General features: G+C 43.6%; 1 protein-coding gene across 1 annotated transcript; it reads right to left on the minus strand.

The window, feature by feature from the left end:
• Positions 1-1,630: 1,630 nt before the first annotated feature.
• On the minus strand, positions 1,631-15,857 carry znf106a (zinc finger protein 106a). The gene is made up of 21 exons (XM_070920255.1): positions 15,804-15,857; positions 15,337-15,398; positions 13,509-13,703; positions 9,978-11,888; positions 9,407-9,878; positions 9,071-9,140; positions 8,731-8,885; positions 8,138-8,198; positions 7,641-7,940; positions 6,375-7,170; positions 6,066-6,115; positions 5,237-5,382; positions 4,977-5,111; positions 4,520-4,636; positions 4,041-4,232; positions 3,729-3,791; positions 3,460-3,579; positions 3,235-3,306; positions 2,909-2,980; positions 1,945-2,091; positions 1,631-1,837 (listed from the first exon to the last, which is right to left on the minus strand). The coding sequence occupies exons 1-21, from the start codon at positions 15,855-15,857 to the stop codon at positions 1,784-1,786; spliced, it is 5,244 nt and encodes a 1,747-aa protein (XP_070776356.1). The 3' UTR covers positions 1,631-1,783.
• Between the last annotated feature and the right edge of the window lie 317 nt (positions 15,858-16,174).

Here is a 16,174-nt window from a genome sequence, read left to right on the forward strand (position 1 = left end):
TATTTGGGCTTTTCTGACACATAAGATTCATTTAAAATCAGCATATAAATCAAAAGCACCATATAGAAGACACAGAAGATTGTTTCATGATGTTGCATCAATTTTTTTAATTATTATTAACAATGTATTAGATTGCACTTTCTTAAAAAATATCTCTTCACAACTTTGATAACAACTGAAAAACTTGAAGAAACTCAGGAATGCCAGGTCAGAGGAGAACTGCATGCTTTCCTCGGCCATAAAAAACGAGCGGAAGATGGCGGCTGTGAGAACGTCGGCTGACAACTGATCCTCAGAAGAGGACACAACCAAGAGAGCTGTAACCACACCAAAGTATTCCAAAGAGAGCATCGGCTGGGCTTTCATACTGGTTAAAACGGGTTGAATATGCCTTTAAAAAAGTGGCTTTGTGTTACCAACTTGCCTGTTTTTAGGGGGTGAGGTATGGCATGGGAGATGAATCCTAATTCTTCCCTTCAAGCTCTTCCATCAAACACCTCCTCGAAACATCCTTCACCTCCACACTTCATTAGAAAACGATCTTCACTGTGGAAAATACAGCTCCAGCGACTTCTGCTCGATGCTCCAAATATAAAACAAATTCCCAGAAAAACAACATCTCCGAGGAGGAAATTGTGTCATAAAAACAGTACTTCACACTCACTCATGGAAAACAGGGTTCACCAAACGGAGTTAAACTCTCAACGTTTAGGAAGAACAAACACATGTAGGAACACACACACACACACACACACACACACACACACACACACACACACACACACACACACACACACACACACACACACACACACACACACACACACACACACACACACACACACACACACACACACACACACACACACACACACACAACCACGTCTTGGCTCTGTTATCACTGCAAATGTCAATTCTCAAATGGCAACTTCAGGCCAAGTCACACAACACTGCACCAAAGTCCCTCAACGCCTTAATATCACTGAGCAACAACAAAAAAAAAAAATGAATGTAATCCTAAACCACGAACAACACAAAGAGATTGTTAGAAACTGAGTCTGAAAATAACATAAAAACCAAACCGAAAATAAATAAATTGTGTCACGTCAATGAAACTCCTTCAAAACAAATAATGAACTAAAACACGGCCGGGGAGACGACGCCATGAACTTCTAAGAACTTAAACTCACTCATTATTAAACATAAAGTTTCTTTGAGTGAATCATGGCAACTTAATAAAAGAAAACAAACAAAATAAATGGAAAATAACTAAAGGTTGCTCAACATGACACGTCACAACTGCACAACAACAATAAAAACATCTCTTAACCCATGCCATATTGTAGCCAGCCAATCCGGAAGATGACTATTGGTTTCTGCTGCAGTTTCAACAGAAAAGCATAACAAGTCCCTCTGATGCTGGCAACGCTGAAGTTTCTTCAATTAACAAAAGTCACGTGTTTCTTTCTCTTACTTTGGTCAGTGAAAAGAGGAACTGCAGTGGTCAGACAGAGAGAGAGGAAGGCGTGTTTTGTAGAACGTAGAAAACAACAACAACAACAACAGCACAACCAACCCTCCTTTCATGATTGTATTATGGTTGGATTCCAACACCGAACATAAAGGATGGAGTCGTCAGACGCCACTCATCAGGCTCGACAGGAGCACTGCTAAGTGGGTCCCAAGAACATCCCCCCCAATATGGGAGGTTAACGAGGGGGGGGTAAAGATGGGGGTAAAGGGAAGAGGACTCAGGGAGAAACGATGTTCCCACCACCAGCCCTTAAGGCTCCAGTTCAGTCTCCTCAGCATGTTTCCGCATGTGCACCATCATCCCCTGCAACAGACCAAGAAATATCCTCCACATCAAGTTCTAAAACCTACATGAACTCAGCTACACACTAAGAAGACAATTCAATGGTGTAAATGGAAACATTTTTATACCTGCTTGGAGCTGTTGCGTGCACAGAAAAACTCTTCGCAGTTTTTCCAGCGGCACTTGAGCGTCTGGCAGTTGGCACTGGTGTGGTCGTTCATCAGGTGCTGCTGCAGATGCTCCATGATCCCGAACACCAGCGAACAGCCGTGCCACTGTCGACACAAGACACCTTTAGTCACTCATAACCAGGGACTGCAGATCATCTCAACAGGCTCACGGTGCGATCAGATTTTGCAAAATTTACTCATGTGGTTTTGCCAAAAGCAGGTGGGACAAGACGTAGCGTGGGTAGGGTTGTAAACAAACTATGGCAGATATCACGATTAGTGGGCTACCAACAGCAGTCCACAAAGTTGTAAAATATACAACCTGGGGCTGAGGGGTGGGAAGATGATGATAGGAAAGGAAACTATACAAAGTTATGTATTTGTGTACCGGTATGTTCCTCTTGTGCTTTTTTTATGTGAAGTACTGGATAATATTTCCTCTTCAGGCCTCTAAAAATGATTCAAATAAGATGAGAGGGGAAAAAAGGTTGAACTGGTGGACTTTGCAAGAGGTGACAATGTGTCCCAAGTAGACACGAGTTTAAAAGGTTGGGAGCACTACACTACAGGGATGCCTACATTGACAAAGTACAGCATCCACCTATAAGTCCACCTTAAAACTCTTTTAATCCTTCACTTCATCACAGGACAAGCGGGTGACATTACATTTTTCCAGGATTGCAATAATGGAGTTTGGTGGCAGCAAAAATGTTTAAATCTACGATATTAATGTGAAGATCAGGGTTTGTTGTCAAGTCCCTCAGAAGCCCGAAATCAATTCTAAAAGAGGCAGCTGTCTCCTGAATTCCCTTGATTGCTTCTATTACAGTAACCTAAATGCACCAAAATGAAAATGACTCTCATATCGTCTGAATAAACTGTCCGTTCACCTCTCGGCTCTGCTCCCCATCCCTTATCTTACCCAGCAGCGGTAGTTCTGCATCAGGTTCAGCTTGACGGCCTGCACGCTGCCATCGTAACAGCCTGTGTAGATCTGAAACACACAATTAACAGGTTAATAACAGATCTGATCTTTAAGCTTATCTTTTCCAAATATCTGCAACATAACGTCAGCTGGTTATAATCTAATACAAACGTTTTAATGTGACAGCAAACACAATTGTGTTTGGGAGCCAAACAATAAACAATAGTTTATTCTTTAACAGATTACAGTTGTCTCTAATATATTTCATTGTTTAATTTCGCAGTTTTCCTCTGATATGGCACTGGAATAAGCAGGTTTCTCACCATGTTCTTGTGGACAGCCATACACATCACCATGTCCTTGTGTCCACCATAGACCTGCAGCTGGTCGTGAGCCTGTGGAGAGAATAACAGGCTGAAATCCTTTCAGATTTTCTTGTGTGAACACATGAAAATATATGAACAAAACGGCTTCCACACAAAAATCCTCCTGGGCTCCGTAGGCAGAGTGATTAAAAGACTAAAGGCTGATGGTGTAAGGATGCAGACCTGCAGATCGTAGACGCGGACACGTTTATCCAGACAGGCGGTCACCATCACCTTCCCCAGGATGGCCACTACAGTAACAGCATGACTGTGGCCCTTATAGACCCGCATCAGCTCTCCTGTCTGTACGAGCGGCACAGAAAATAAAGTGTGATTCACATAAATTCACAAGTTTCTCAAACATTATAACTCGTGATTCAGCTGAACGGTGCACATTGCTTCTCTCACATCAAAAGAACTAGAATTATAAACGTGTGTATAAGTAGACTCACATGGATGTTGTGTGCGTAGACACATTGATCACTGGATCCACTAAATACCAGGTCATTGACCACCTGAGAACACAGGAGAGAAACAATGAGGAATTCATCTCACTCTAAAAAGATTTACTCTGAGCACCAATAAAATGTAAAACATGAGAGAATCAAGACTTGAAATAGGAATAGATACTCAATTATTATCATATAATAATAATAATAGCATAGTTCTCCTGACAGTATGACAGTACTAGTTGTAAGTTGTTTACTTTGCCTGCTTTTTCATGAAGTCTCACTGCTGAAGCTCAGACTTCAGACTGGACCTACCTTCATGCAGAGTACGGTCTTGGTGTGCCCCTCCAGTGTGCGCAGCAGCAGTCCGTTCTTGGCGTCCCTCACGCTGATGGTGCTGTCGTAGGAGCCGACCAGCAGGATCCTGCGGGCTCCCTCCTGTGACGAGGCCAGACAGCTCACGGCCCGCGGCCCGTGGCACTCGAACGAATCCATCTGCTTGTTTGTCTAAACAAATTAATTGCAAAATGAAAATGAAAGCTTCTGGATTGAGACACTCGTTTCCACCTTTTCTCCTCAAAGCTAGCCAACAGAGCTGAATACAGTTTCTGATATGATTCATGTAAAAATATGAATTCAAGACAGCTGATAACTTGACTTTAATATCTAATTTATCACTTTTTGTGTCCATAACATACTACTACAAAATAACTGCCTTAAATTTACAGTAATAACAGTATTACTGTAGACTTTTTAACTACTTAATGCACATTGTGGTACACTGCATCTCTCACCTTGAGGTTAAAGGTCACCACTGTGCCGTTTGCCAGACCAGCGTACAAAATCTTCCAGCGGCTGTGGAGGCAGAGGACTCGGTCTGACAGCGAGAACTGCTGCTCGAGCTCTCGCGTCTGTGGACGTGAAAGAACATGAATCCAGAAATGAATTGACTTACTTTCTGCTTTGGTGCACTGAACTGAATCAGACATAGAAAAAGATTTGCTGTCAGGTGAAAGTTTGGTCACAATCACACATTTTTTATAAAAGTAGAGTGAAGAATAGCACCAACACAATAAAGAGTAACAATAAAAGAAATGTTTACATTTAAACTTAAAAAACAGTCCAGTTATTAATCAACGAATTACTCAACAAATCCTATCATGTGTATTCGACCAGATCAAACAGAGAATGGCGAATTCAGTCATTGAGTAGTGCAAAGATAATCAATTATTATTATACTTTTTGTTTTACCTTGAGACTGTAGCAGCGGATGGTCTGGTCACTGGATCCAGAATAAAGGCGATGATGCAGGCCGGGAGCCGCGGACACCAACAGGCAGCTCACTTTGGAGCTGTGACCCTCAAACACTTGCACACACTTATGACTCTGCAACAAGAACGACAATAAAGACGTTTATTCAGTTGTTGCTTTCACAGAAAATAGGAATTCACACAGTCAAGACCCCTGAGATCCTGACAACCAGCAGCAGAACTTCTCAAATCAACACCCACCACCAGGTCGAAGGCTTTGACTGTCCGGTCTCCTGAGCACGTGTACAGCAGCCCGTTGTGGATCTGCATGGCGTTCACCGCCTCCTGGTGGCCCTCGAACACACCCTCAGTGGGCAAATCGTCCTCCCCATGGTCAGATGACACGTCTGTGAAACAAGAAACACACAAAAATACAAACATGAGCATCTGCTTTATATAAGTGTCATTTTCAACGCACCCAATTAAACAAATGCCCAACCAACTGTTTTATAAGAGTATGTTTTGTATGTTTTTCTGTAGATGGTAGTTGGAACATGAACCAGCGATCAGCTTCAGGTTAAATATACACATTCATCACACACTGCTGTACAGCGTCACTGAAAGTCAACTAGTAGCTCTATGAATATCGTGCCCATAAAAAGTAAATTGGGCACTCCGGAGTCTATTTTAACGCTTCTAATTCTGGCTCCTCAGGTCGTGGTACAATTTTATGTTAGACAAACAGTGGGGTCCAATGTCTCTGGATTGGTTTGGTGATGGTGTGTTACTCATGTTTTAAAATACTACTACTTTATTTGTAATAAAGTAAACAAGATAAACACTTTTATACAAAAAATGTAATAAATGTATGTATAAAAGGTTACCCACAAGTGCCACTGCAGCAGGAAGGAAACGCTGTGTTTCATGCAGCCACTTTTAAAGTGAATAACCGAGTGCAACACAATGAAACTGTCATGAAAATGTGCGCCCTTATCCACACATTTAAACAATATCACATCTCCCTGCTCGCCTCCCTCCGCAAGCCCTGTAAACTGGTTCTTTTTGAGCAACTGCCCAGAGATGAACTTACCTGATGAGGTCTTTGTTATCTTGGGTAACGTGATGACAATCTGCACGTCACTGTGGGGAGAAAAGGTGGAAATGATGAATGATTTGCTTTTTTTTTGCTAAAGTTTAATCTAAATTTATCTGTGATTAGACTCCATAAAAAGGTCGTCACTGCTCTTTAGCACTGACACTAAACAAAAGCTGTGAGAAGTTCTGGTATGATTCGGTTGAAAGCTCTAGATCAACAGAATAAGAGGACCTTTAGCTGATACGGTTTTGTCAACAGCTGTTTCCAGAGGTCAAGAATGAACTGTCAGGGGTCGAATCTCACCTCTCAGAGGATTTACACACATCCATGTCACTGGTGGAGGTGACCTCGTTGCAGGCCAGGCTCTGTGGCTCGGGTCTGGAGGAGTCTGGGACCTGGGCTGGAGGGGGAGCTGGAATCGGGGCATCCATGTGGGGCTGCTGGCAGGCTGCGGTGACCTCCATGCTTTCTTCTGAATCTAAGTTCACTGTAAGTTCAGCAGGGGCCACCTGGGGAAGATCCACCACGGTTTTGGGGGTCTTGAATTCGACTTTGTCGTGTTTGACGGTCGGAAACAGCTGCCTAGAGGCCTCCTCGCCTCCCTCCATGTTCATGTCACCCTCTCTATCTTCTGAAGGCTGAGTGGAGGTGCTGACCTGAGAGCTTCCACTGGGTCTCCTACGTGGTCGAAGCCACCTCGGCCTCAAGGCCTCTCCATCTATCTCTGTATCGCTGCTCTCAGGCTGCTCTGTCCCTTGGGCCTTCTTCAACACCTTCCTCTTCTTCAGCTTCCTTACACGCTTTCCACTCCTCAGTTCAGATGGAGAGGAAGGCAGATTAAGGACTGAGGGGACTGAGGGGGGCTCAACCTCAGAGCCCCTCCTGCTGGCTGAGAGAAGCTTTATGGGACTTTTAGAGTCAGGCAAAGAGGTGAGGCAGTTCCTCGATGCCTGTGTGGCCTTTTCCGTTGTCTCAACCAGTCCTGACAGGCTCTCTTTGCAGTCTGCAGGCTCGACAAAGTTCTCCCAATTATGTTCTGGGTTCGTTTGGTACAGCTCAGGCTTTCTTTCAGGAGGCGGCTGGAAATTAAGGGCAGGATCTGCAAGGGTTTCAGATGCACGTGGATCAGTAAACTGAATAGAAGTTGACAGGACATTTTTAAGCATTTTCTGCACTTATCTAAATGTAAAAAATCTGGCAGGTAAAAGTCATGATTGTCTATTACTATATGTATTGCAGATTAAACATTTCTGAATATTTTCTATGATATAGGACCACGCAGTCTTGGTTATATATATGACTTTAAAGGTTAAAGCCCCATGGGGTTATATGTTATACAACATTATATCTACGTTCAATGAGTTTCACCAAAACACATCTTTGAGGTTCCCTTCCTTATAAACATGTTGTGGATATTTTGGAGTCAGCATGGCAAGGAATGTAGTGACAACAACAAGGACAGCGATCAATAAGCTCACAATGTCAAATAAAGAAAGAAGGTAGTGGGGGCACTGTTATCAAATCACTGTGAACGCTGATTTACTCCAATTGTGCATTGAGTGATGTTACCTGGTGGAGAGACGGGCAGCTCTGGAGTGGTGCTGTGAGCACAGAGGGTTGTATTGTCCACAGGGTCCAGCTCTGAGCTGACATGGACAGGAGACTGAGGCTCCTGCTTGATAACTACAGGCATGAAGGGCAGGCTGGAAGAGGGAGGGGAGGCGCGCTCGGCAGAAGGACTAGGACTGGGGGCAGCAGCAGTCTCCGTGACAGAGGAGAGCGTAATGAGGGAGGGCATGTGTGGCTCAGCTTCTACTGAATCCATCGTTTCTTCTTTCAGTTTGACCTGAGGTGCTTCCTCCATACTACCTGTTTAAACATTGCACAACAAACTTAATTCCACTGTTTATTTCTGTTATATTTACTGCACTCATCAGAGGTCGCTCTGGAAAAGAGCCTAAAATGTAAAGTACTGTATGTGCGCTATGACAGCTACAATGATAACAACTTGTGTTATGGTCAACTTGTTCTAATATATATTTCATATTATGACATGCATCCTTTACCTTGCATCCCTTTCAGTAACTCGATGCGCTTGTTTCTCAGTGTGCTCATCTCTCCAGTCATCTGAGTAAGACAAAATCATACAGAAGCCATCAGAAAGTGAGTATTTCTGCTTGTAAGTGGGTGATATTTGGGTGGTTAAACATGAATAAACTTATTTACCAAATACTATCCATACCAAACTTTCATCAAGTTTCTCACACACTCATAAAAGGTTACAGAAAGTTATGTAATCGTGGTTATCTGAGTGAGGACATTTTTGGACAGCCTTCACTACCTCAGCAATAGAAATAATCGAGTGGCTGGCAAGACAACAAATACTTGCTAAGCTCAGCAAACCTTGGACATCTGTTTCAACTGCACTGGAAGACTAGGCAGCTCTCCAGGAGAGAATCAGACACTAAGAGGGGGGAACTATAACACTGTCTTACACTCAGAAACTGAAACAAAAATGTATGTAAAACACATACAAAACAATCTGCTCTCGTGGAATCAAAAGGAAAAGTGAAGGTCAGGCATGTAGGTGCTTTTATGATCTCCCCGTACATGTAGGATATACAACTCTGCAAAGAGACTCTTTTTTCTTTTTTTTTACCTGCTGTTTAACCACCATGAGACGCTGCACTTCCATGTAGGCGGCCTCCAGTGCAGCCCGGGCCTGGATCAGGCTGGTGTCCACAGTCTGCAGGGAGCGACTCAGCTCTTCCTCCCGCAGAGACACAGCCAGCAGCTGGTCGATCTGTAAACGCTCTGCACGGAGCCCAGAAGATATTTAGGAACCATCAGTAGCACAAGCGTGTAGTGTAGTGTCTAGTGGCACAAGCTACAACATAACTTTTTATGTAGTCTTTGTGAAATCACTCCCAAATAGTGTCAGTAAAACGATACAGTATACACACAACTTCATTAATGCAACAGAACTCATAGGTACGAACCTTTTTTGGATTTGACCTTCCTTCTTTTGTTATTATGTTCCAAGCAAGACGTCTCTGCACTTGGAACATCCTACAAGGGAGAAAGAAAATAGTCACATTCTGGTCACATAGACACAAAAAAAGTATTAGTAAAGTAGTAAATTGATGCAACAGACCAAGAGATATGATGTTTATTCGATGTATTCTTCTTCCTTGTCAAAACCTCGCTCCTACATTACCCACAATGCATCCCCACCACAGACAGTTTGGTTGGAGATACAGATGTTATGCTAGTAGCAGCTAAAGGTGAGGAGTGGGCACCTGTAAAGAGACTTTGAGGTGGTTTCCTTTACTCACCCCAGCTGCTCTTCGCCTCTTTCCTGTTCCCTGGCCGTCGTACAGCTCCGTCCCCGAACTGCTGTCCCCGAGCACTGAATCAGACCGCTGGAGGGCCTTCACTGTTGCAGATGTTAGTTTGTCTGGCTGCTTCTGTGCTTTAGCCTCAAACTGACCAAGTATCTGCTCTACTTCTTGCTGACGCCGATTGTCTTTGTTCCCTTCTGCGAATATGGGACTGGGAGAAACGGAGGATCCCTGCTGCTCTGAGGCGAGGCCTTCTCTTTGTGCCGTCTCCTTTGGCATCAGGGATGTAAACAGGGAGTGAGTGGATGCAGGGGCGAGGCTGCTCTCCGATAAGGAGCGCTTTCGGGAGGTGCCCGCGGCCGAGATGTCCATCAACGACTCCCATTGGAAACCCTCTAGCAGGGGAATGTTGTCTTCCTCCTGGCTCTGGTCCTCCTGTTCGTATGGCACCATCTCTATCCCAAACCTGGAGGACAGTAGACATAACATGAGCTTGAAGTAACTGAAATCAAAAACAAAACATTCAAAGAATCTATCACTTCAGACTCTAAATGTAAGATTTCACCTTGGCATGCCTTTTCCTTTGTCTTGCTTCTTCCTGACCTCCTGGTACACCTGTTCCCAGTTCACATTGCGTCGGGACCCAGAGGAGCTGATGAGCTGCCGTACAGTTGGTTTGAGCCCCGAGTCCTTTTCTGTGTCACTTCTCCTCGACTCACTCAGGTTTCGCACCCGTCTGGCAATGTTCAGGTTGGGCTCGTGGTTACCTGTTTTGCTCTTGGAGCTGATGTGTTTGGTCAGGTCACGTTTTAACACAGGAGGCAGGTCAAGTTTGGACAGACTTGATGTGTTTGACCCCGAGACTGTCTGTGCCTCACCACTTCTGGAGGTGTCACTCTCTGAGCTCTGCCCTGCTTCAACAGCCTGCATGGCTTCATCTGGGGCCACTGGGCATGAATCCTTCTCCACTTTCTTCCTGTTCTCCTCGTCTTCCCTGTTCAAGGCTGCAGGCTCTGAGCTCTCCATGGTAGAGGTGCTCACTTGCAATGATTGGAGAAACTGGCTGCTGTCTGAACACAGCAATGTAGGCTTTTCTGGCCTGACTGAGTCAGGTACATTTGGTTTAGCTGCATTCTGCCTACAGCTGTTTTCTTTGTTCACTCCAATCTGACTCTGTACATGATCCCGCTGCTGCTCCTCCACAATGTGCAGTGCCATTTCCACCCTGTTGTTTCTAGAGCTATCCAAAGAGCCCCTCTTTTCTAACACAATCTGTCTGGCCTTCTTGAGCGTTTCTGGGAGCTGCCGTTCTTGCCTTGATTGAAGGGGCCCAATAGGTGGAGCCTGGGACGTGAGTGCACTCTGCTTTGCGGTTGATTTTGATTGTGCATGTGCTTGACTGGAGCCCTTGCTGAGTTGAGCTCCACTATCTCTGAGACCAAACACTGAGGACACCTTCCGATCTTTATGTTGCAATGACTTATTTGCATTCTGACTGGAAGGACCAGACGCAGAGTTCTGGTGGCCGTCTCTGTGAGAACTGCTGCTTCTACTGCTGCTGCTACTCCTATCTCTGGGTATGGTTTTGGGGTTTGTTTTATGCCTCCCTTTCTCTTCCACACTTTGTCCACTTGAGGTCAACTTCCCTGGTTTCTGTTCAGGTCGGGAGTGCCTGTTATAGGTTTCTGGTGCCTTGTCTTGATTCTTGGGTTTGGGGACTTTGGGGTACTTCTCTGATGAGTTTGGGTTGGAATCCTTATGGGGTACAGATTCAAAACCCTTTGCAACTGGATAGGGTGACCAGCGACAGGCTTTGTCCAGCTTTGGATTGCTACCAAAGGCCTTCGAGCTCTTACTACTATTGTGGTCAGGTTCTGCTGTTTGTCCCTCCCCATTCTGAAGCCCATCACCCTGCTGACCTCCCTGGTCACTGCCTGTATTTTGAAACTGGTTAAGAGCCTGGGCAAAAAAAGTGGGTGGAGGTGGATACAAAGGAGGCCCAAGGAGGTTCAGGGGCCGGCCCCTTTGTGGGTACTGTGGAATATTGTTTCGACCATAGACCCCGTTACTACTGCCTCCGTTGCTGAGCCAAGGCAGACTTCGTTTATTGCCAGAAAATGCACCCTGATCGCACTGTTTGTTGCCAAAACCTTCCTTGCTATGCAAGCCTCCACCAGCAAACTCTCCTGACGCCCATCTCTGAAAGTTGGGAGGCTCCTGAGCATGCCAGGTGGCGCTCTTTCCCTGTTTACTGTGGTGCCAGGGTCGTGCCTCCCCTTGTCTGCCATTATATCGGTTGGTCCTGTACCAAGAATTGTGGTGACTGGATCCACTGAACCCCTGTGATGGATGCTGCCAGGAACACTCCAGCCGGTAACGCTCCTTAGCTTCCTTTAACCTCTGCTGAAACTCCTCCTTCCTCTTTCGATCCTCTTCTTCTTTTGCCAGCTTGGCAGCAGCAGCCTCCTTTTCCTTTCTACAAACAAAACACAGCTATGAATATAAACACACACACTGTATATATAACAAATGCATTACATTCTTTTCCATTCATAATGTCAGGCAGGCAACTGGCATTCAGAAGAATCAGAGAGAATCAGACAATGAGTGCACATGGTAACTTGTAGTAAAGCTCACTGGTCAGTAGTGAGGATAGAAAATGCCCGAACAGACAATGCCCTAACAACAAACGTGAAAAAATACAAAGGTAAAAAAAAAAAGAAAGCAAAAACTCCAACTAAATTTAATATTCACAATGGATCACATGACCTCTTTCATACGAAAGGTAGCATCCAAAATCACCGGACTGCAATTCCCCTTAAGCTCTACGGTGAGTTTTAGAGTGTTTGTTTTGGTTTTCTGGCCCTAACTTTACTGTTTTGGTTCACTGTCACTGCACTCAACAACATAATTTCCAGCTGCAGCCAGCAGCTGCTTTCATGAATGAATGGAGAGATGTGTAAATAGGCGATTGTCTGCAAGCAATTTTGACATATTAACTTCAATTTGATGTAAAATGTCTAAGTTGTGTTCAGCTTGTTTCTGCTGCCCCCAAGTGGCCAAACATGTGTTAACACAGGTTTAAGACTGGCTACAACCAGAGACTGCATAAAAATCATAATAATTTCAGATACACAGGAATTAACACCATTTAATCAGACTTAAAAAGATTGGTTCAGTGTGACCTACAGCTCTGACCTGCAGAGGGAAAAGCTCCGACAAGCTGACAGCTGACCGCTGAATGCCAGCTTTCTGCCTTCAACAGTCAAAAGCTTCTAAGCTTTTTTCTTCTAAGGTTTCCAGTAAGACAGTGAGGTCAACATTATGTGTTAAGCCAAACATGCACAGAAAAGGCACATTTGAAGAGGTAGTCTTACAAGACAATTAATGTGAGGTTTGTGTTTTTACAATCCTAAAACCACAATTATATATCAAAGGAAAATTTATGTCACTTATTCCAGAAGAGATTCACAGGGTTGGAGTGAAGGTTTTTGGTTGTGTTTTACCTTTTCTAGAGGGCAGTAAAGTTGAGGCAGCATGTGTCTGAACTTTGTATGTGCGGTCATGCTTTTTTTATAGGCTGCAGTCCTGACATACGACTCCAGCCGCAGCTCAACTTGAAGCTGCAGCTAAAACAGGCCAGTGAGCACCGCTGAGCAAAATGTGACTATACATGGCGTATATTCACACAAACGAGAGCTCGAGAGCTATCGCTTACCTTTACATTCATGGTTAAATCATAAAAACATTATAAACAGGCTAGTGTTGAACAGTTAATCAAAGAAATATTGTAATGGAAATATTGCCCACTGTAGTTTATATTTATAAACTACAATATTTCTTATAGGCCCCGGTCTAGTGATCAAATATGTTTGGTTTAACGAAAAAATATCCCAAAAAAATTTAATTTCTTGTATTCGCAACACAAACTATTGAATAAACAGTCTATAATAAGCACTTCATTTTCAACTGTTCTCATTAATAAATAAGCATTAAACAACTTCTTTTCCATTTTTTGGTTGTTTTAAATCAAAACTACAGCAGCTCAAAAGGTAATAACATCAAAAACATGTGTTCATTAGCATGACTGTCTTACCTGACCTGCTCTTTTCTCTTCACTATCAGGTCCACCATAGTCTGATTGAAGTACTCCTCGTTGTGGTCGTTCCCAGCATGCTTTTGTTCTGCAGCCTCCACATTCTGCTTGTGTGTGGGACTGGAAATGTGGCTGGCATAATCAGTGAGGCTCACCACCGTTACCTTGCACACTCTGCACTCGTGACCGCAGTCCCTGGGGAGGGAAGGCGAGAGCGGGCGTTCAATCGTTCCTTCAGGCATTCTGATCTAGTCTGGTTTGGTTTTCTTGCCTGCAGAGCCGACAACAATGTACTCTGGCTCTACTTTCTGTTACTTCAAAGTCAAAATAAAAATCAGGAAAGGAGAATACTCAACAATCCTTAGAAAACAACTTGTCCGAATTCTCTAGTCGTCACAGATCAGGAGGTAGCTAACTTATAATTTTCTCTTGCTAAAAAAAAGAGTTAAAATCTTTATCTTCCTGATCTTGTTTTTCTTTTCTTCAGCAGGCCATAGGTGGCAGGGCGAGGACAGGAGGAGCAGCCAGGCTGGACCCAGGCAGCATGCTAATCTAGCTGTTTACGTCCAGCCATGCAGCACAGCACTGGGACGCGTGGAGGGGAGCGAGGCACAGCGCCCTCAGCCTACTGCGCTTTCATGATGATGTCCGCTGCGCTCTGAGACTCTACAGAAGGCAATGTCTGTATTTGACCTCACACTTCTCTCTGAGAGCCAGGACCCAGCCCCCCTCTAGGCCAGCATGTGTTATTAGAACAGGCCTGAGCATCCTGCTGACCAATCCCAAGCAAAACCTGTGTAACTGGAGCCTTGTGCAGCTGCTCACAGCCTCCACTTCAAAACCTCTCCCAAGTATGTCATCCCATGATTCTGATAGGTGCATTGACTTCGCTGGCTCCTTCTCAATTTCTTTTTCAGATCTGTGTCATGGCATGCTGCCATTTTCTGACCTCTCGTGCAGTTGGCAAACTCTTAATCAATGAGATAGGGTTACTTTTTCTTTTTGGCACGTTATTTCTCAAATTCAATGATGAATTCATGGAATTGCAATTTGTAAGTCTGCATGGACCTCACGCAGACCTGCGTCAAGCTGTATCTAACGTCAAGCTTCAGCCATTCCCATTCCTGGACTGGATGTTTTCTAAATCATCATGCACTCTTATGAAAGTGTAAAACTTGGCACTTGCTGCACACTGTTCATATCAACTTTTTTTTATAAATGTAAGCGACCATCACGTTTAAAAATGTGCCTCATTTTCACATCAATGTTTAGATGAAATCCTAGTAACTTAGCAACAACTCAGGCCCTTAATCAGTATTTGCTCCACTCCAGATTCTTCCATCTCAGCAACAGGCCACATACTTTTAGTAATCTACATGGGAGTCACAAGATAGCCAGTTGCCTTCTATCGGTCATGCCTGTTGTTCCGGAGAGATTGTTTCTAAATATATGTGCTACAGTTGAGACAGCTGCCCCTATATCCACTTGCCCGATAACCGTGATGAACACGTGCCCGAGTGCACACGTGCCTCATGACCCAAATATATTTGGACAAAGTTTTTGTATTAACAGTACTAGTTCAATTAAAAACAGTGTATTGAATAAGATGCATTTATAGTCAAAATTCTGATACTAAATATTTTGCTAAATGTTGTGACCCCGATTACTCATCAGAAATACATATCCATGATTATTTTGGTAACAAAACGTTCCTCTATTACTAATTTCTGCAAAAATCAATGTGAAATTTAGAGTCAAAATATATGATTACATGATATCTGTTTCTCTTGATATTCTTTATTTTTGGAGAAACGTCACAACTACTCACCGGCCTTTGAGCTTCTCCAGCTCACGGTGGTGCAGCATACTTCTCATGTGCTCATCCATCTCCTGCAGATATACATTGAAAATAAGGCTTTTCTTTTTGGTATCCATAAACTTGGCAATTTCCTGCAAGTTTCCTTGTTTAATTAGGTTGCAGATAAAGTATTTGACATTTGACAGTAGTTGACATTTGAGAGATAAATGATTTTCTCTGGACAGCAATTGACGGGTGCAAAAGGTATTTAAACATGGGTATAACAAACTTACATTAAAGTACATACACACAAAACCATAGCAACAAATCCCAACAGAACATATATGCAATATTGCTGCATTGATTATTTGCCAAACCCTTAATATTAACAAAACAACTTGTGTAACTCCAGTGACAATGAGCTCCTGAATGTATCAAATACAGCATGTACGTAACATACACATGTATAGTGTTAATCACATTTGAGGCTGAATTACCTGCTTGGAGACGTGGACGGTTTCACAGAGGATGCACTTTCTGTTTCTTGCCATCTTGAACACAAGTGGAAATCAGCCCATTACTGTCAACAGAGATCATTTAATAAAGTAAAATGAATCATCAATCACAGCTTACAAAGGACAAAGCAACAAAGTTCTGTAAAACCATCCTGAATTGTAAATATAATATATGTGGTGGGGTGACTGTGGTTCAACCTTAGCAACAACTCAGACTCATCAAACCAACACAGTAGAGGGAGCTCAAGGCTCATTTTTTCTAAACATCCACATCTAGCTATTCAACAACATGCCTCAGTGCCGCAGCCCAAATGCCAGCAGAGTTCAACCTGGACACTGGTCTAATTCCAGTC

The sequence above is a fragment of the Enoplosus armatus genome, chromosome 15 (assembly GCF_043641665.1).
Source record: "Enoplosus armatus isolate fEnoArm2 chromosome 15, fEnoArm2.hap1, whole genome shotgun sequence".
In the NCBI taxonomy this organism is placed as follows: Eukaryota; Metazoa; Chordata; class Actinopteri; order Centrarchiformes; family Enoplosidae; genus Enoplosus; species Enoplosus armatus.

What these genes read in the sequence shown, in the direction of transcription:
- znf106a (XM_070920255.1), bottom strand. Translation starts at nt 15,857, where the DNA reads ATGGCAAGAAACAGAAAGTGCATCCTCTGTGAAACCGTCCACGTCTCC. An exon ending in AGAGGCGAAGAGCAGCTGGG is followed by an intron (nt 9,141 to 9,406) that starts GTGAGTAAAGGA and finishes TCTCCCTTGTAG; the next exon opens with GATGTTCCAAGTGCAGAGAC. An exon ending in GAAGGTCAAATCCAAAAAAG is followed by an intron (nt 8,886 to 9,070) that starts GTTCGTACCTAT and finishes GGCTCCGTGCAG; the next exon opens with AGCGTTTACAGATCGACCAG.